Source organism: Marmota flaviventris, chromosome 4, assembly GCF_047511675.1.
Source record: "Marmota flaviventris isolate mMarFla1 chromosome 4, mMarFla1.hap1, whole genome shotgun sequence".
In the NCBI taxonomy this organism is placed as follows: Eukaryota; Metazoa; Chordata; class Mammalia; order Rodentia; family Sciuridae; genus Marmota; species Marmota flaviventris.
This window is the reverse complement of record NC_092501.1, coordinates 87,516,852-87,534,615: the sequence shown is the minus strand read 5'-3', so window position 1 is coordinate 87,534,615 and position 17,764 is coordinate 87,516,852. Positions and strand designations below refer to the sequence as shown.

At 33.6% G+C, this 17,764-nt stretch overlaps 1 protein-coding gene and 1 pseudogene across 1 annotated transcript in view; both read right to left on the bottom strand.

Annotated features, from left to right (window-relative positions):
• Xpo4 (exportin 4) overlaps positions 1 to 17,764 on the bottom strand; it is a 118,374-nt gene that overhangs the window by 59,310 nt on the left and 41,300 nt on the right. Inside the window, exons 4-6 of the mRNA XM_027941573.2 lie at positions 15,910 to 16,048; positions 5,787 to 5,903; positions 4,931 to 5,084 (exon numbers count right to left, since the gene is read on the bottom strand). Coding sequence (XP_027797374.1) covers positions 4,931 to 5,084; positions 5,787 to 5,903; positions 15,910 to 16,048 — 410 coding nt within the window. The remainder of the gene's footprint in view (positions 1 to 4,930; positions 5,085 to 5,786; positions 5,904 to 15,909; positions 16,049 to 17,764) is intronic.
• LOC114097662 (U6 spliceosomal RNA) lies at positions 6,487 to 6,600 on the bottom strand (annotated as a pseudogene).

The window sequence follows — 17,764 nt, the reverse complement described above, 5'->3', positions numbered from 1 at the left end:
TTTGTAAAATTTTGTGTCTACATAAATCTTAGCCTAATATCATAAAACAAAATTTAAATATGACAGCATTAAGGCCCTTAAATGTTAATATCTAAATATTTAATCCTTACATTCTTTTGTTACTATCTCTCTGCATATCCCAGTTCCACTGGCCAAGTCAGCTTCAACTAGTTTTCCCAATGACATTTTATAGTCACACTTACACACTACTTCTCCATCAAAAATTTCCAAAATCTTTAGCTAAGTCCTCAAATTTCCTTCTAATCAATCTAATATAGATGCTGGTCTACAGTCAAATTATTTTATTCACCAACAAATACTGTGCAATTCCTACATATAAAGGTAAGTTGAACATGCATATTTAACCTCATAAACCAGTGATTCAAATAATTACCTCCTGAAATGCAAATGGTTGCATTTTTGAATTGAAAATTAGCGTTAGAGCAACTAAGTTACATCTTAACTTATGCATGTATTACATATATTAACAGAGACAGCGACCAACATGGCACCATAGGTATTTATTTCTTACTTTCCCAACCTCTTCTAATCTTTCTGTTCAATAGTCAGTTATCTGCTGAGACACTCTGAAGTTGAATTAATACCTCACACCACACATAAAAGTTAACTCAAAGTGGACCAAAGACAAATAAGAAGTCTGTCACAGAAGAAAACAAAAACATGAATCTTTGTGACTGTGGACAAAGCAATGGTTTTTGAGATATGACATCAAATTTTAAAATTACATAAAATTAAAAATTTCTGGGCTTCATAAAATACAATTAAAAAGCAAAAAAGACAACTGACAAAATGGAAAATATTTGAAAATCACACATCTGCTGACAGACATATCTAGACACATCTAGATTATAAAGGAACTCTTGCAACTCAGTATTTTTAAATACAAATAAACCAATTAAAAAGTAAAAAGGGCCTGAAGAGATGTTTCTCCAAAGATATACAAATGATTAATAACCACAGGAAAGGATACTCAAGCTCATTTATCATTAGAGCATTGCAATCAAAAATACAATGAGCTACCCCTTCACACCAACTAGGATAGCTATAAACAAAAATAAAGGTAATAAGAATTGGTTAGGAGCTGGGGTTGTGGCTCAGCGGTAGAGCGCTTGCCTAGCACGTGAGAGGCCCTGGATTCGATCCTCAGCACCATATAAAAATAAATAAATAAAATAAAGGTATTGAGTCTAACTACAATTGAAAAATAAATATTAAAAAAAAGAATTGGTTAGGATGTGGAGAAATTAGTAATGTCATATAACGCCTATGGCAATGAGAATGTAGCACTACCACCTTGAAAAACAACTTGGCCATTATTCAAAAGGTTACACATAGAATTACCATATGACCCAACAATTCCACTCCTTGGTACATATAGGAGAAACAAAAACATAAATTCACATGAAAATCATACACAAATACTCATAACAGCATTCTTTTTGTTTGTGTGCTAACGAAACAGGGTCTCCCCATGTTGCCCAGGTTGACATGAAACTTCTGGGCTCAAGCAATTCTCCTGCCTCATCTTTCTGAGTAGCTGAGAATAGAAGGGTACTCAAATGAACCCAGCAGCAACATTATTCTTAATAGTTAAAAAGTGAAAACAACCCAACTACCCATCAACTGATTAATAATAAACACAAAGTGGTTCCCAGAAAATGAAATACTATGTGTTACTAAAGAGGAACAGAATAGTAATTAAAGATGCACACTATGTCTAAGAGTAAGCTATATACTATGATAAGAATATACAATACGAACTTGGAAACTTTACACTAAGTTAAGCCAATGACCAAGACTATAAATTATGAGATCCTATATACATAAAATGTCCAGAATAGGCAAATATATATTTTTAGGCAAATGCATATTGAGACAGATGACAAAAATTGAACACAGAATGTAAGGCAGATAATGGTATTTTATCAAAGCTATAACTTCTTGTATTGAAAACTGCACCTACAATCTTGCAAGACATTCTCATAACTTCTTAAAACAGTACAATTTCAAAACAATTTGTTGTTGTTGTTAAGTACTGGGGATTAAATCCAGAACCAAACAATTGCTAGGCATGAACTCTGCTACTGAGCCACACCACCAACCCCTTTAAAACTCAGTGTGTGTGAGTGTGTGTGTGTGTGTGTACACACATGGGGGATTGAACTCAGGGGCACTCAACCACTGAGCCACATCCCCAGCCCTATTTTGTATTTTATTTAGAGACAGGGTCTCACTGAGTTACTTAAGCATCCCACTGTTGCTGAGGCTGGAATTGAACTCTTGATCCTCCTGCCTCAGCCTCCTGAGGCGCTGGGATTACAGGTGTGCGCCACCACGCCTGGCTCCTTTAAAATTCTTGATCACAGAAAAATGTACAGTGAAATATTCACAGGTAAATAGGCATAATGTCTGCAATTGGTCTCAAATGGTTCAAAGAAAAAATAAAGGTATATTTAAATATATATGTACATATACATAAAAATGTACATTTGTGTACACTAATAAATGGAATAAAATGTTAACAACTGGCAAAAATGGAAGTTCTCAGAATTATTCTTTATGCTTCAAATTACATCAAAGTAAGAATACAAAAAAGAAAGCAATTACAAAAAATTATGAGGACAGATTTAAGTAGGCAATTTACAACAGTTCCAATTAACATGATACCATTCTAAATGATCAAATATATTTGACATAAAATATACAAACACATTTTACAAGGTTTCTTAGTATTCATGTCTACCCTAAAAGACAAATCACCTTTTAAAAAAATCATCAACTGAACCCATTTTTTTTCTAAGTTTCAATCTTAGATCCTTCTCCATGGTACAAAAGCTAAATAATTATTCAACTTTCCTTAATGATCAAACGGGTGATCGCCAGATAATTGCTAAAATTAGATATTAGTCAAAACTGGGTTTCTTGATAATGATTTTTCCCTAATTTGCTGCAACAGCAGCTATTGCTAAGTTCTTTCTCGTATGCTTAAAGCCAATCCACTCAAAGGAAGGAAAACTTGATTGTAGTGCAGTTTGCCAACAAATGGAACTTACGGTCACATAAGCACTCACCCATAAGCCAGTAGAAGACCATCCTTAAGATCAAGATAAACTTTCTTTAAACAAGGAATTACTTCTTTGGCAACACTGCAATAGTGCTTACCATTTTCAGAGGACAGGTTTTCCAAAGCTTTATCTAAGGACTTTATATGCAACGCAACTTTCATTGATTTCCCTTCATATATATATATATTAATGTTTTGATAGCTCCATTATAGCCTGATACTTCTAAAATCTGCCCAAGATTTTTCAATCTTTTTTCTTTCCAAAAAAAACTAGAGCAGGAAGTGTTATCTCTCTCCCCAACTTCAAGATACCATTACAATGATCCCTAAACTTATAACCAAAGTCTGCCTTAACTTTTAAAAACAAAACTAAACATAATCTGGAGCAAAAATAAAAATGCAAACTCAAAGAGGAATTTAAAAAAAAACAAGGCTAAGAAAATATTTGCTTCTTAAAAAGAATTAAGTTAACATACTAAAAATACAAAATTGGTTATTAGGAGGAAAATGATGAAAGAATAAGGGACAAAGGAGAAAGTGATTAAACTCAGTGTAAGCCTCACCCCTCAAAGCAGTCACTATTGACTGTCCGTAACTCTGTGTGAGAAGTCACAGACACTTTACCCCATACAACCTTTCATAGTTTTCTATTACATATATACAGTAACTTGAAAATAAAAGAAAAGGTTATGACCCACCACATGCCTTCAAATCCCAGTTTTGCTTTCACAATTTGTTAAAATTCTATGTACGTGAATGTAGTAGCTCCTGGCTCTGATAGAATAAAGATGAGTTTCATCCAAAATCTCTGATATGACTTAATATCTATTTGCTTATCACCAGACTTTTTCTCCTGAACATAATCCCAGCCCCAGATCCCTAAGAAAGGCCTGATTAAATACATCTAAAACAAGTTACATTAATTTTCCATACCATATAAAAGTGTATTAGATCAAGGAGAATCATGACATAGCTAGTTACCCAATGAATTATTTTATTCAAGATGCTATCTCAACAGTAGCTAATCCTGGATGTTTTAAATGTACTATATCATTTAAACCATACAACAATCCATATCTTCATCTTACATTGATTAAAAACTAAGATTCAGTGGTTCAGTAATTTGCCTAACATCAGCTGAGGCTTAAACCCAGATTTGTCTGACTGAATTATGCTACAAATGGGTAGCCATTATATATTACTGTTCAGTCTACCAAAAGGCAGCAGATTTTCTAGAATAGCAAATTATAAACTTTAAGAAACTGCTTTCTAAAATAGAAATTTTCCTACTTTAGAAACTGATTTTAAAAAGCAGATGTATGTACCTATAACACATTTAATTTTATATTATAAATAATTTCCTAAATATGAAATATTCATCTTTTTAAACTGGTAAGGCCTTTGAAGAATAAACATATTACTAACTTATATCTATATTTGAATAATATCCATAAAGTTAACCAAAGTAGATTTAAAATTTAATATAATCACAAATACAGGGAGAAAATGGTTGTTTCTTAATAAAAATGCTTTTACCACCTTTTCCCTTTTAATTGTCAAGGATTACTGCTCCTCCTTAAATTAGCAATAGCCCCATTAGTCACCAAATGCTTCCATGTATTCTACTCTCTTCTATAAAATAGTAAATGGAATTTAAAATCTTCTAAGCAGTCCACTGTAATGTGGCATGATAAAACAAATTTAAACTTCATTTCTTAAAGAAAAATAAACTTTTCTTTCAACAACACATTTTATAAAACCTGCAGACAAATGATTTTTGAGTTATAATTAAGTTATCCATGAATATTAGCACAAAAAAATACTGTTCAATTGTTAAAAGGATATAATTTGGAGGAAGAAAGTTCCAGCTCAAGACTTGATTGGCGAGTGCAAGGTAACGCTGAAACACTGAAGACATCTGCGCATTGAGGTTTTCCCGCCTGCTGAACTCCTGCAGAACTTCAACAGTTAACATGAAGATCTGACGAAGGTCTTCTTCCTATCATCAATAAATCACAAGCATTTTTGTATCTAAAACTTATTTAAAATGCATTCCCTTTTAGAACCACAAAATAAAACAAATAAGAACCTTAAAATTCCCACTGGAAGACACTATTTCCTTAAGAACGTTTTCCATCTTGAGGACTACTCAGAATTTTTACATTAGAGTATGCTTTCAAGTGACACGTTTTACTATAATATAAATGCTACTCCATAGAGAGGAGTCTTTGACAACTACTGCAGAGCTGGAGTCAGTTGCTATAGTGCAGAGCCCTAGGATTTAAGCCAATGCCTTCACATAACTTTACTCCAGAGCCAAACAATACATACTAGAGAGACAAAGAGCCCACACCATCTGCAATAACATTTTAAATACATGGCCCTCTTTGGCATTCTGCCAGTCCTATTTTTAAGACCAGCAGAATCCTATCAATTGAATCACTTATATATAAACATGTTAATAACAAAATAAGGCATCTTTATAGTCATATCTTCTGTTTTGTTTCAAGACTAGAATTAAATAAGTAATTTTTAAAACTGTCAACTACATTGCCCAAACTTATCACTTCACTATATTCTATGAAATCACAACACAAATCCTTGGATACTAGCAATCATTCAATTACATAAATGTTCTCATTTATTAGGAACAAACAAAAACGATCCAATAATTAAAACACAAGAACAAAAATGCTAATACCTGAAATACTCTCTTGCAGTTACCATGGAATTCCATACTCAGTCCAATGTTGCTAGTTTTACTTGAACTTGAGAATTCACTCAATAGTGCAGTTAAAATAGAACAGGCCAGTGTTTGCTGTATTTGGTAAGAAATAATTTTAAGGCATTATTTTTTTTCAATGCTTTGTTTCAATACAATATTTGTTCAGACATAATAGAACATATTCTATCTTAAAAAGATTATCCATTACATCTTCAGATCTTATATCAGTCAGAAAATCAGATATGACAAAACAAAGATTAGCTCTCCTTTCTGGGTGGCCTGGTGTTAACAATACTTGTCAATTCCAGCTGTACAAATTCATTTAGGCCTTGAACTTAGGATACACTCCTATTTAATCACAAAATTCAAATGGTATTTTTAAATAATCAATCTTAAATGCATTATTTTATTTAATTCGCACAACAAACTAGATCCCATTTTACAACTGAAAAAACTGAGACTTGGAGAGGGTAAGTATTACCTAAAGCCAGCTGAGATTTGAACCCAAGTCTGTCTGACTCAATGTTCTGATGCTTGTAAGATGTATCTCAAAACAGATGAAAAGTAAAAGACTTTTTAAATTAATTTTTAATTGACACATTATAATTATATAAAATGGTGGGAGACACTGTGGCACATTTGTATCATGAAAATAATTTGGTCAATTTCAATCTCCAAAAAGATGGAACACTTCACAAATTTACATGTCACCCTTCACAGGGGCCATGCTAATCTTTCTTTTCTCTGTATTCATTCCAATTTTAGTGTAGTGCTGGTGATGAAGAGAGCACTAAAACAGACTTAATAGTCTCCAAAGTTTCAATCAGGTACTACTCAAAAAGGTTAAAAATTAAAAATGAGGATTTTTCCTTCTTTCTAATTCCAATAGGCTCAGAATATCAACTCATTAATTTTATTCATAGATTATTTAGAATCAAGGTGCCAAAGATGGAGATAACAATACAAATTATTTTGGCATTTTTCCAGGGGTTAAAAAGAAATATGCTTGCTACCTCTGAACAACCGAAAGATGAAAGTCAAGATGATACTATTTTTGCAAGCTTATACAACAGCTGAACACAGTCAGACCCACCCACCAACTGCATGCAGCATCTTTGCTCAGAAATGCTTCTGATGTTAGTACCTTGACCTTACAGATGCTTATCTTGGCAAATCTTAGCAAATATATATAAAATTAAATTTCTAAAGACTGGAAAGAGTTGATATTTGTTGAAGGTGAGCAATGATTACATGGGAGACTGACATAGTGCTCATCTATCTTTATATACATCTGAAATTTTCCTTTAAAAATGTAAAAACAAAAAAGAAATTCCTATTCTTTTTACCACCTTTTTATCTCAACCAAAATAAGCATGACTATATAACTAATATGTTTTAGCAGGCATACAATTCCACATATTAAAGTGGTTTCCCAGAATTTTCTACACCAGGAAGTAACTGTAAATAATCTGAGGAATATGAAGGTATCCATCAATGGTGCTTTCTATAATGATAAAAGTTCTCTGAGTGCTCCTGATTTATCTTGAAACACACACACACACACACAGAGGTGTTGGTGTTCGGCTGGTTTTTGTATGGACACCTGCACACCCTTGCTGGGGATGGAACCCAGGACCATGAACATGCTAGGCAAGCGCTCTACCCACTCTCACACTTTGTAAATTTTACTTTAAAGTATATATTTATTTTTAAAATATAAGTTTCCCTCCTCCCCAAATCTTCAAAAGAGTGGCTGTTTAACTGCTTTTGCATGTCTCAAAAAAGAACCATGGTCTGAGAAATCCAGCACAAAAGCCTCTCCTAGAAAAAAAACTGTTTATGGCATGTCATTTTACTAGAGGGACTTCAATTTATTGAGTAAGATAACTTTGGTTTTTGTTTTTTCTAAGAGTAGAATTTATTGAAGAACAGAACTCTTACAGTCAAGAGGGGACCCAATGGCAGGTTTTCTCCTAATAACTTCATTTTTGAGTTAACAAAATTGATAATGTGGCTCATGGTTAAGCGCCCCTGGGTTCAGTTCCCAGTGCCCCCTCACCCCCCAAAAAGAAATGAGTTAACAAAATTATAATTTTTAAAAAGTCTTTCTTTTAAAATGGTGATTAAAAATTAAAGTGCCAGTAATTGAAACCTCACAAACACATTTAAATTATATCAGATCAACTGTGAACATTAATTTCTAAATATAGCCAGAAAAATAGGTATAAAATAAAGCAATAAATAGGCACAGTAAATCAAATTAATAAAATTCAAATGAAAGCTAATTCATAAAGATCTAAAAAAGAGAATTTCAAGATCTTTGATTCTGGAGACAATTTTTAATATCCTGTATTTTTTATAAGTGTTAGTCTTGGATTTTGACCTAAAGTTTGTAAATAAGAATTCAGTGAAAAGGACCTTGGAACAGATATCTAAATGTTTAAGAGACTCTAAAATGAGATAATTTATTGAAAATAGAATTCACACACAACTTATACGAAAAAACAGGCAAGCATAAAAATTCAGAAGCATCCTTAGACAAACCATCATCCTTACAAATAAACAATCCATAATAATTTTGCACAAGTAATTTACAACTTACCATATATTGAGTGTCTTCACAAAATGGCACATTTAAACTATGATCATATTAATATTTTCAGTAAAACACCTCTAGTAAATGTTCAATACATACAATAAAGTTTTAATTAAATGTGAAATGAGTGTTTCCTTAAGATTATACACATATGTTTATTGTCAAGATATGGAACAATGCCAGGCATGGTGGCATACACCTGTAATCCCAGAGGCTCCAGAGGTTGAGGCAGGAGGATCTCGAGTTCAAAGCCAGCCTCAGCAATTTAGTGAGATGCTAAGCAACTGGGTTAGACCCCATCTCTAAACAAAATACAACATAGGGCTAGGGATGTGGCTCAGTGGTGGAGTGCCCCTGAATTCAATCCCCAGTACCAAAAAAAAAAAAAAGATATGAAACAAATTAGTGGAAAAAACAGATAAGGCAAAGACAGGTGAAAGGTTACTGCAGTTCAGAATCAGGAAAGATTTTTAAGTCTCCTTTAGCTATAAACTTCAATGAACAAACAAGGAGTCCCCAGGAGCATAAAATTGCTTTTAAGCTTTGGCAATAAATACATTCCTCCAAGAGAGAATATTCATACTAATGATGAACAAATTCATCCATAAAAGTATACTGTTCCTCCTACCCCTGAGTACTGGGGATTGAACAGTGATGCTTAACCACTGAGCCAGATCCCCAGCCCTTTTAATTTTTTTTTATTTTGAGAGCCTCGCTAAATCGCTGAGGCTGATCTTGATCTTTCGATCCTCCTGCCTCAGCCTCCCAAGCTGCTGGGATTATAGGCATGTGCCACTGCACCTGGCTAAAAGTACTTTTTTTTTTTTGCCTGTGGTGCTGGAGATTGAACCCAGGGCTTTGTACATGTGAGGAAAGCACTGTACCAACTGAGCTATAGCCCCCCAGGCCCATTCTTAATATATGAGAATCAGGAACAAAATGAGTTTTCATTACAGACAGCTCTCTGAAAAAAAAAAAAATTTTCATTCTTAATTGTTTTATCCAGAAAAATAATACAGTATATCTTCATCTCAGAAAAGCACACGAAAAAGTGAATATTGCCTATTATCCTATCATTCCTATTTCTTAATGCATATGTTATTTATATACTATTACTATTAATCCACATATATTATTTTATAGTCTACTTTTTATACTTATGGAAAAGACAAATCTATAAAAACGTTTTCTATCCACATACTACTTAAGGAATACATAAAAATTATGCAGCATGAAGAAATATTGTTTATAACTATGTAAAAATTATCAGCATCCAAAGAACTAAAATTCAGAAAGAGATCTGCATCATTAAAATATATCAAGTAGTTTGATCTCTCTTTAATTTGGAAAACCTGTAAGGATATGAGATTAGCATCATAAACAATAAACACTATACAAAAGGGCCAAATGAATAAATTCATTCATCAAAGAAAGATGAATAATTAAGCGTTAATTATACATTAAGAGAGCAAAGTATTTCAACACATATCAACAAACATTTCTCCCTATTCACAGGGGTACTAAACATATCACAAAATGTCTACGGCTCAGTAACAAAAGTTTACTCATTTTCAGTGTTTGTCAATTAAATCCCCTTAAAATTAAGCTACCCTCACATTGTATTGTCATGAAGATAGGTAGGGAAACAAGCCAAAAATGAGCTCTCTAAGGAGAACAGAGGGCAGCTCCTTTCCAGGACAGAGAAAGTGGGAATGGAGAAAAAGCATCAAATCTGCCAAGAAGAGATCACAAACTTTAACTCGTGCATACCCTTGTAGAAGTTTTCTAACTGCTTGTCTCAGAAATTTAGGTCTCAGTGGCCATCCTAAGTGTATAACCTCTTAACTCCCCTTCTAACTTTAAGCGGCAGAACCAGAACTAGATTCTATAATAGAGATAAGAACTAAATATTATCATATTGGAAATAGTGACTCCAATATTGAGGAGGCTCAGAAACAAACACTCTTGTAAACAGCTTCAGTGAAATCAGATGAAAGTTGACTGAGAAAAGCAGTATGAGACTGTCATACTAAAGTTACCAGGAATTTGACCAGAGTCCAAATCTCAGACTTCTAAGAGGTTAACAAATAATGCTTTATTTATGCCAGATCACAAAGAATTAAATTTTTAAGTGCAGTGAGTAAACTGTATTAATGAAATCATACACTTTTGCAAAAGAATTATTTCAGTAGCAATTATTACCTAACGTTAGAACAAAGTAACTACTCGGAACTACAGTGTAAGCCTCTGACAAAGTGGTGTCAGATTCATACTTTTTGATTTATGTTTGCTTCACAAGCAGCTTGTCTGTCACTCACTGCTGCTGGCAATTTACCACCAACAGGTAGCTCTAAATTTATCATTTTCATTTGCAGATAAACTAAACAAAATAACAAAATGTATTGAGCCTGTATTGTAAATAAAATAAGTGAAAAACACTGTAATAAGTAAATAAGTAAAAAACACTCTAAAGGACTCTTTGCATCCAATATGAGAATCCTACTGTTTGGCCCAGGTGCCAAAAAAATCTGGGTTCTAACAGGCCAAGATTTCCCACTTCAAAAAACTGTGGACAAGGCACTTTATTGAAGGTAGCGACAGCTGTCTACTGGTTACTACCCTCTGCCCTGCTTAATTTCACATGATTGCCCTAAGTTTCAATTTAAATAATACACCTGAAAGTGCTATATCAATGTAGCAGGTCATGGTGAGATAAAGTGGAAGGGGTATTTTTACCATTACCATAAAATAACTACCGTCTGTTTTGTCTTCACCCCCCCCCCCCCACACACACACACGCCTCTTGATTGTTATCTATGTTCAAGCAAATTAAAAGAGTTGTCATTTTAAAAGATAACCATAACTACAGCATCATTAAAGTAATATAGTAGATGCTCAGTAAATATTCCTTGAATTACTTAATCAATGCTTATTTCTATGCTTATCATTATGTTAACACAAGAGGAAGGTGGAAAAGAAATATATGATCTTTATTTTTTTCTTTATAAAATTTCAAAGAGAAAATTTAAATATGTAAAATAAATAGAAGGCAATGCCATAAGGTCCCAAAGTTATGAAAAAGTCTTCACAGAAGTCTTCTTTCACTGAAGTACTGAAAATTCAAATTAATAAACTGGCTAACAATTTTAAGTAACTCTTGTCTTCACATCAAAAGCTTTACAGCAGCATTCTCATTTCTAATTAAAGCCATTATTTTCATGCTAGTGGGGGTGGGGGAAGGCCCTTCAGAGATAACTTGCCTTACTCACCAGCTTACTGTCACAAGCACAAGAAACTCAAACACTAACTCCAGCTGACAAAATAAAATGCTCTTGTTCAGAGAGAGGATTGTCTCTTATAATAGCCTGGCTCTTGCCCCAGGAGCCTTATTACCAAGAATAAACTATGAAAGGTTGCCATACATAAAGGAGACTTCCAGCTGCTCTTCTAAGCAAACATCAATGAGACTTTGTGATAAGAGAGATTAACTTGGCTATCACATCCAGGGGCAGCAATGCTGTAGACAAGTGAATTTCTCACTCACTTCTCTTTAACATGGCAAAGAGGAGTGAAGGGGCTTAAATGCTGAATTAAACACCTTTAAAAGTGATTTAGTCTTGCTACTTACAAGGGAAGACAAACATGAAGCATTAAAAATTTTAGCTTAAATCTTAGCTTAAAATTTTTTTAAATGTAGTTGCTTCCCTAGGAAAGAAAGTTTCCATACGCCTTTCAAACTAGTAGGTCTGACAGTTGCCAACTGAGATGAGGTAACCACGGTAACTTTTATAAGCATAGAAGTAAAACAGCCTGCCCACAAAGACAGGCATAAAATAACATATTACTTAATAACCATACATGCATAACTACACTAAGAACACACCATGACACATGGAAAACTATACTAAGGAATAGAAAAAGTTTTATGAATTGAATGTAATCTTTCCATAAAACTCTCTGGAGTGAACCAAGACTGTAAGTTACTTCTTAAAACATTTAAAGGAAACTCATCTAATACTTATCTGTATCTTTTAAAATATAAAAATAATTAGTTTTCATTATGGATACTTTCTTCTGCTTTTCAATATTTAAAAGTTTGATAGAGATGATTTACTATAGTTCACTTTCTAAAGATTCTACAAAAATGGGGCGAAAGGCCACACGGGAAGAAGCACAAACACTGCTTAGTGAGCAGTCCCTGAAATGGTATCATCACATTTAGTTTACATATGCCTATAGTAGTTAAATAATTTGTTCAAGTTACATAGGCAGTAAATGGCAAAGCTACACTTTAAACCTAAGTAGAATTCAAAACCAGTGCTTTATTACATATACTACATTACCCTTAAACTTGGATAAAACACATTCATGAAATTAGCACAGGAGAACAACCAACCAAAACCCAATACTCTTCCAAAGGCTGAATGAGCTAGTTTCAAGCTACTGAGCAAGGACAAACAGGGAAGGCCAGTGTGTGTATTTCACCTGCCATAGAAATTATTTATTTAAGTTTTAATGTTTTCATTGTAGTCATCAAAATCAATTTATCTTACAATGTTGAAATGAAATTCTACCTCTAACTATTGATTCTTACTACTATACAAGTTCTTGGCCCTAATATTAGAAATTTGACTTTGAAAAGAAAGTCTTTGTTGTGGAGTATTTTATAAGATTTTTAAATTTACCTACTTATATTCTCAAAGTATACACACTGTGAATATAGCAAAATCTTCTCTAACTAAACAGCTCCATCTGTTCTAATCATTCTCAGAACATCAGTTATTTCAGTGCCTTGGAAAACCCCAATTGTCAGTTTGCAGTGGACTACTTTTTGTGCTGGGTCAAATTACCCCAGAGGAAAGGAAGTAGAGAACACAATTCCCGAGTATGTGCTCATTCCTGAGAGAGGCAAGGGACTCTTTATCCCTTGCTTGCAGTGTCCTAGTGCCAATAGGTTACTTGTAGCGGGTGAAGACAGGCTGCAAATCTCAACAACAAAATCCCAGCTGGAATGATCACTAAACTAGCACAGAAAGGGCATTAGTTATAGATAGATCTCAGCGTCACTGGTAAAGTTCCTCAAATTTAAATTCAGTCCATTGCAATAAGCTAGACTCTTAACTACAGGACTGTCAAAATGAAACAAGATGTGTTAAGCAAAATCTAAAATATGAGAAGTAACTTGATTCAGAGCATTCAGGGCTAGTATGCAGTAGGACTTTCTGTTTTAAACCTTTTCCCTGCCCATAGTAGCTAGCACTTTTCCTCTAAGCCCTCTGTGACAGCCAGCATTGGATTGCACACATGCCATTAAATTTGGAAGCAAACTACTATCAAAATCTGCACAAATAACAAGACTGTCATTATGCAACTACTGAGGTATCCTTAAAGCATCAACCTTCAAGAGTTAAGTTCTCCATCAGAAATGAAGAACACATCTACCAATAAAAGCGATCTTTGAGACTATAGAGAATAATGTTAAGTAAAAAAGTATCTTCTCAATAATTTTCATCTCAAAACTTGTAAATTGACTCTTATCACAGGATCATTTTCAAGAAATTTCCACTACATAAAATCAAAATGCTTTATAAAATGTGGTGATTAAAAAATGTACGTTTTTCTAGTTTAATAAACAATTAGATTAATTTAAAAATTAGATTTCACAATACTAAGATATTCACAATATTAAGGTAAAAGGGCATAAAATTAAATCCTTGGATTATCAATATCTCTAGAACTGCCCTGTTCAATATGGTTGCCACTAGCTACATATGGTTACTTGAATTAATTAAAATTAAATAAATTTAAAAATTCAGTTCCTTGTCACACATTCCAAGTGTTCAAAAGCTACATATCACTAGTGTACCTACTACATAATGAAAAGAACAGATATAGTTCCAGACACAGTGGCGCATGTCTGTAATCCCAGTGGCTCAGGAGGCTGAGGCAGGAGGATTGCGAGTTCAAAGCCAGCCTCAGCAAAAGCAAGGCACTAAGCAACTCAGTGAGAACCTGTCTCTAAATAAAGTACAAAATAGTGGCTCAGTGGTTGAGTGGCTCTGAGTTTAATACCCAGTACCAAAAAAAAAAAAGAACAGATATAGAACATTTCTACCAACCAATAAAATTCTACTGAACAGCACTACTTAAAGAAATCTGCCACAAAAATGGCATAACACACAAATGCACACAATAAAAAAATCACAACAAATATTCTGTACCTTTGATTCTGGTAATAATTTAATGTTATAAATAATTACAAAAATCTCCTGAAGTGTACATTTTAAATAAATGCAGTAATGAATGCAAATTATTCCTCAATAAAATTGATAAGGGAAAAAAATAAACACTTGATCACTGGTGAATTCCAACGGGGAGGAAAGAAACTTAGGGCGTGTTTAGTAAGTGAGTTCCATAGTTCTAACAAGCTTGCTTATAGATTCCTTCAGTCTAGACCCCAGCAGATGTCCAGAGCAGTGAGATAAGTATACAGTCATGTATGGTAAAAGGCCAGACGTAAAAGTGAAAAGTAAAGGACAATGCACACAACCCTCCTAAAATGTACAACTACATCTTAATCTCAAAGCATCAAGTATATCATTAAAATCATACACTTGGGGTGGGGGTATAGCATGCACAAGGCCCTGAGTTCAATCCCCAGCACCATGAAAAAAATATAAAAACCTCAGCCCTTTACTGAGAGGCCACTGAAGATGCAAAGGAATTCCAAAAGAATTGTATGATGTATGGGCTCACATAGATCTCTCTCAAATGATTCAAGAAAAAACTGTGGAAAGCAAAAGGAAAAAATAATAATAATAATAATAACTACTCAAAAATATTTAAAGATTTAATTCTTGAGAATCAGAATGAACAGGTATTGCCAATATAATTTATGGGTGAGTTAAGTATTAGAAACAGTTATCATATGAGTTAAGTATCTGCAGCTCAATCCCAGGCAACTATTAATGATTTTTGTTTTGCCAAATGTCATTTTATATTTAATTCAAACAGTTCTATAATAAACAGTAGTTGTCCAAGGTTTATTTAAAAATGGGAAAAAATATCAGACACAAAGGCACAGACCTATAATTCCAGCTAATCAGGAGTCTGGGGGAGGAGAACCCCAAGTTCAAGGTCAGTTTGGGCAACTCAGACTTTATCTCAAAAAAAGAATTTTTAATGGGCTATGGATGTTAAGAGCACAACAGAAATGACTAAGAATATTATAATATATTAATTTAAGATATTTTACAACCAATTAAAATGATGATTATGAATATTATGGCAATATATAAAAACAATCAAATGCAAAAGCAAAATACACTACATGTAAATTATATATACACATTAAAAAACAAAGAAAACTTGAACAGTGAAAATTTCTTGATTTATTAGCACACTTTTTCTTTTATGTAGAAATCCATACTACTATTGGTATAATGCTAGCTGTGAAGTAAAAATAAAAAATTTAATACTTATACATACAAATTGCATACTCACCACAGTGGGATTGCCACTACTTATCAACTGGCTGACTTCATGAAAAATGCTTTTGCAGTCAATTGATTTATCTAATGATCCTCGTTTTACAATTACTGCTACGGCTAATAGAATCTGTTCCCGAACATACTTCTGGAGGCTATAAAACATAAAAATCATAATGAAAACATTTAACTAAATTTAAAATAAAAATATTCTCAAGCTTCTCACTAGGCCTGAAACTACTAATAATACCCTTTATATCTGAGACCAGGATACCCTCCCTACTAGTTATGTACAGATTCCAAAGCCAGAAAACCTATGTTCAAGTCCAAGTTGCATAATTTATTGTCTGTCTGACCCTGGGCAAAACAGTACCTCTGTCTTCTCTTCTGTACAATGAGGGTAACATTAACAGAATTATTATAAGGATTAAATGTCCCTCGGATTGTGCCTAGTATCAAGCACTTTAGGCAGTGTTCAATATAGGTTAAATGAGTTCCCTGGTAAATATTTGGGGAAAGGGGATTACTGATATTAAGAAAAATTATGATCTAATATCCATCTCCAATCAGTAGCATAATCATAAATCCCATCACCATCCACATGAAAAGGCAGAATTCTAGCTATCCAAGGTATAATATTATGGAAACATACATATTCTAAAACAAACTTAAAGTTTCCCATCTAGGTTCTGCTCCTCTGTATGATGGCAAAAATACCTATCTCTAGTCGAAGCATTTTACAAAACCCATTTGGTAACAAGGGCACTGAGATTTAAAACACCTTTTCTCGACTTTTTCTTAAAGGTAAGGCTCATAAAACATGAATTTATATACAACAGCCCTTGGGTTACAAGCAGCTCTGGGGCCCATCCTGATTTTCCTACAGCAGGCTCAATTTACCTACTCTCCACATAATTATTAACAATGCTTACTTTCACTCTCAGAGCTGTCCCAGTTTAGACATAAGTTATATGGTTATCCATTTGGAAGGCCTTTCATGGCCAGGTGCCTGCTCCTCTTTCCAACCTCACTCCTTCCACATACACTCAAAACTGCAGACCTACTGAACTTTTTTCAGTTCCTAGATCCATGCTCTTACACAGTTCTACTCCCTCTGCTAAGACTGTGATTTCACTTTGTCCAGGAAGTTACTACTAAGGGCTCCCAAGGCACCCCCACATAACATGATACATCTGTTAATACTGTTTAACTCATCTCCCAGATCAACCACCATTCTAAGAACACTATTATAAGCAAGACACATTGTCTGCCATATAATAGGTATTTATTCAACATTTATACAATGAATAAATATGTCTACCTAGGTCAAGCCTGAAGTGAAAAATATTGAAAATATTAGATTTGAATGATTCATCCTTCATTCAGTAGGCAAATAAGTGCTTAAGTACAAAAATGTTTGTTGACCAAAGAGAATTTTATACATATATATTTTTTTGGGGGGAGGGGGGCAAAATACTTTCATAATACACATATAAAAATTTAAAAATATACATAAAGCCAGGCATGGTGATACATACCTGTAATCCCAGCAACTCATGAGGCTAAGGCAGAAGGACTACAAGTTCAAAGCCAGTCCAGACAATGTAGTGAGACCCTGTCTCACAATAAAAAATAAAAAGGGCTGTGGATGTGGGCCTTTTACCTAGTGGTAGAGCACCCCTGGGTTCATCCCTAGTACCATCACTAAATAAACAAACAAATGAAGTTGAAAACTACTACTAAAAACATACATAAAAGCTAGTTTTATAAATATCCATCAACAAGAATTAGAAACCATTAAAAAATAAATAATAGCATTGAGTTCTTATGATATGCAAGGCTTTACATACACTTCACAAAAATTAACACAT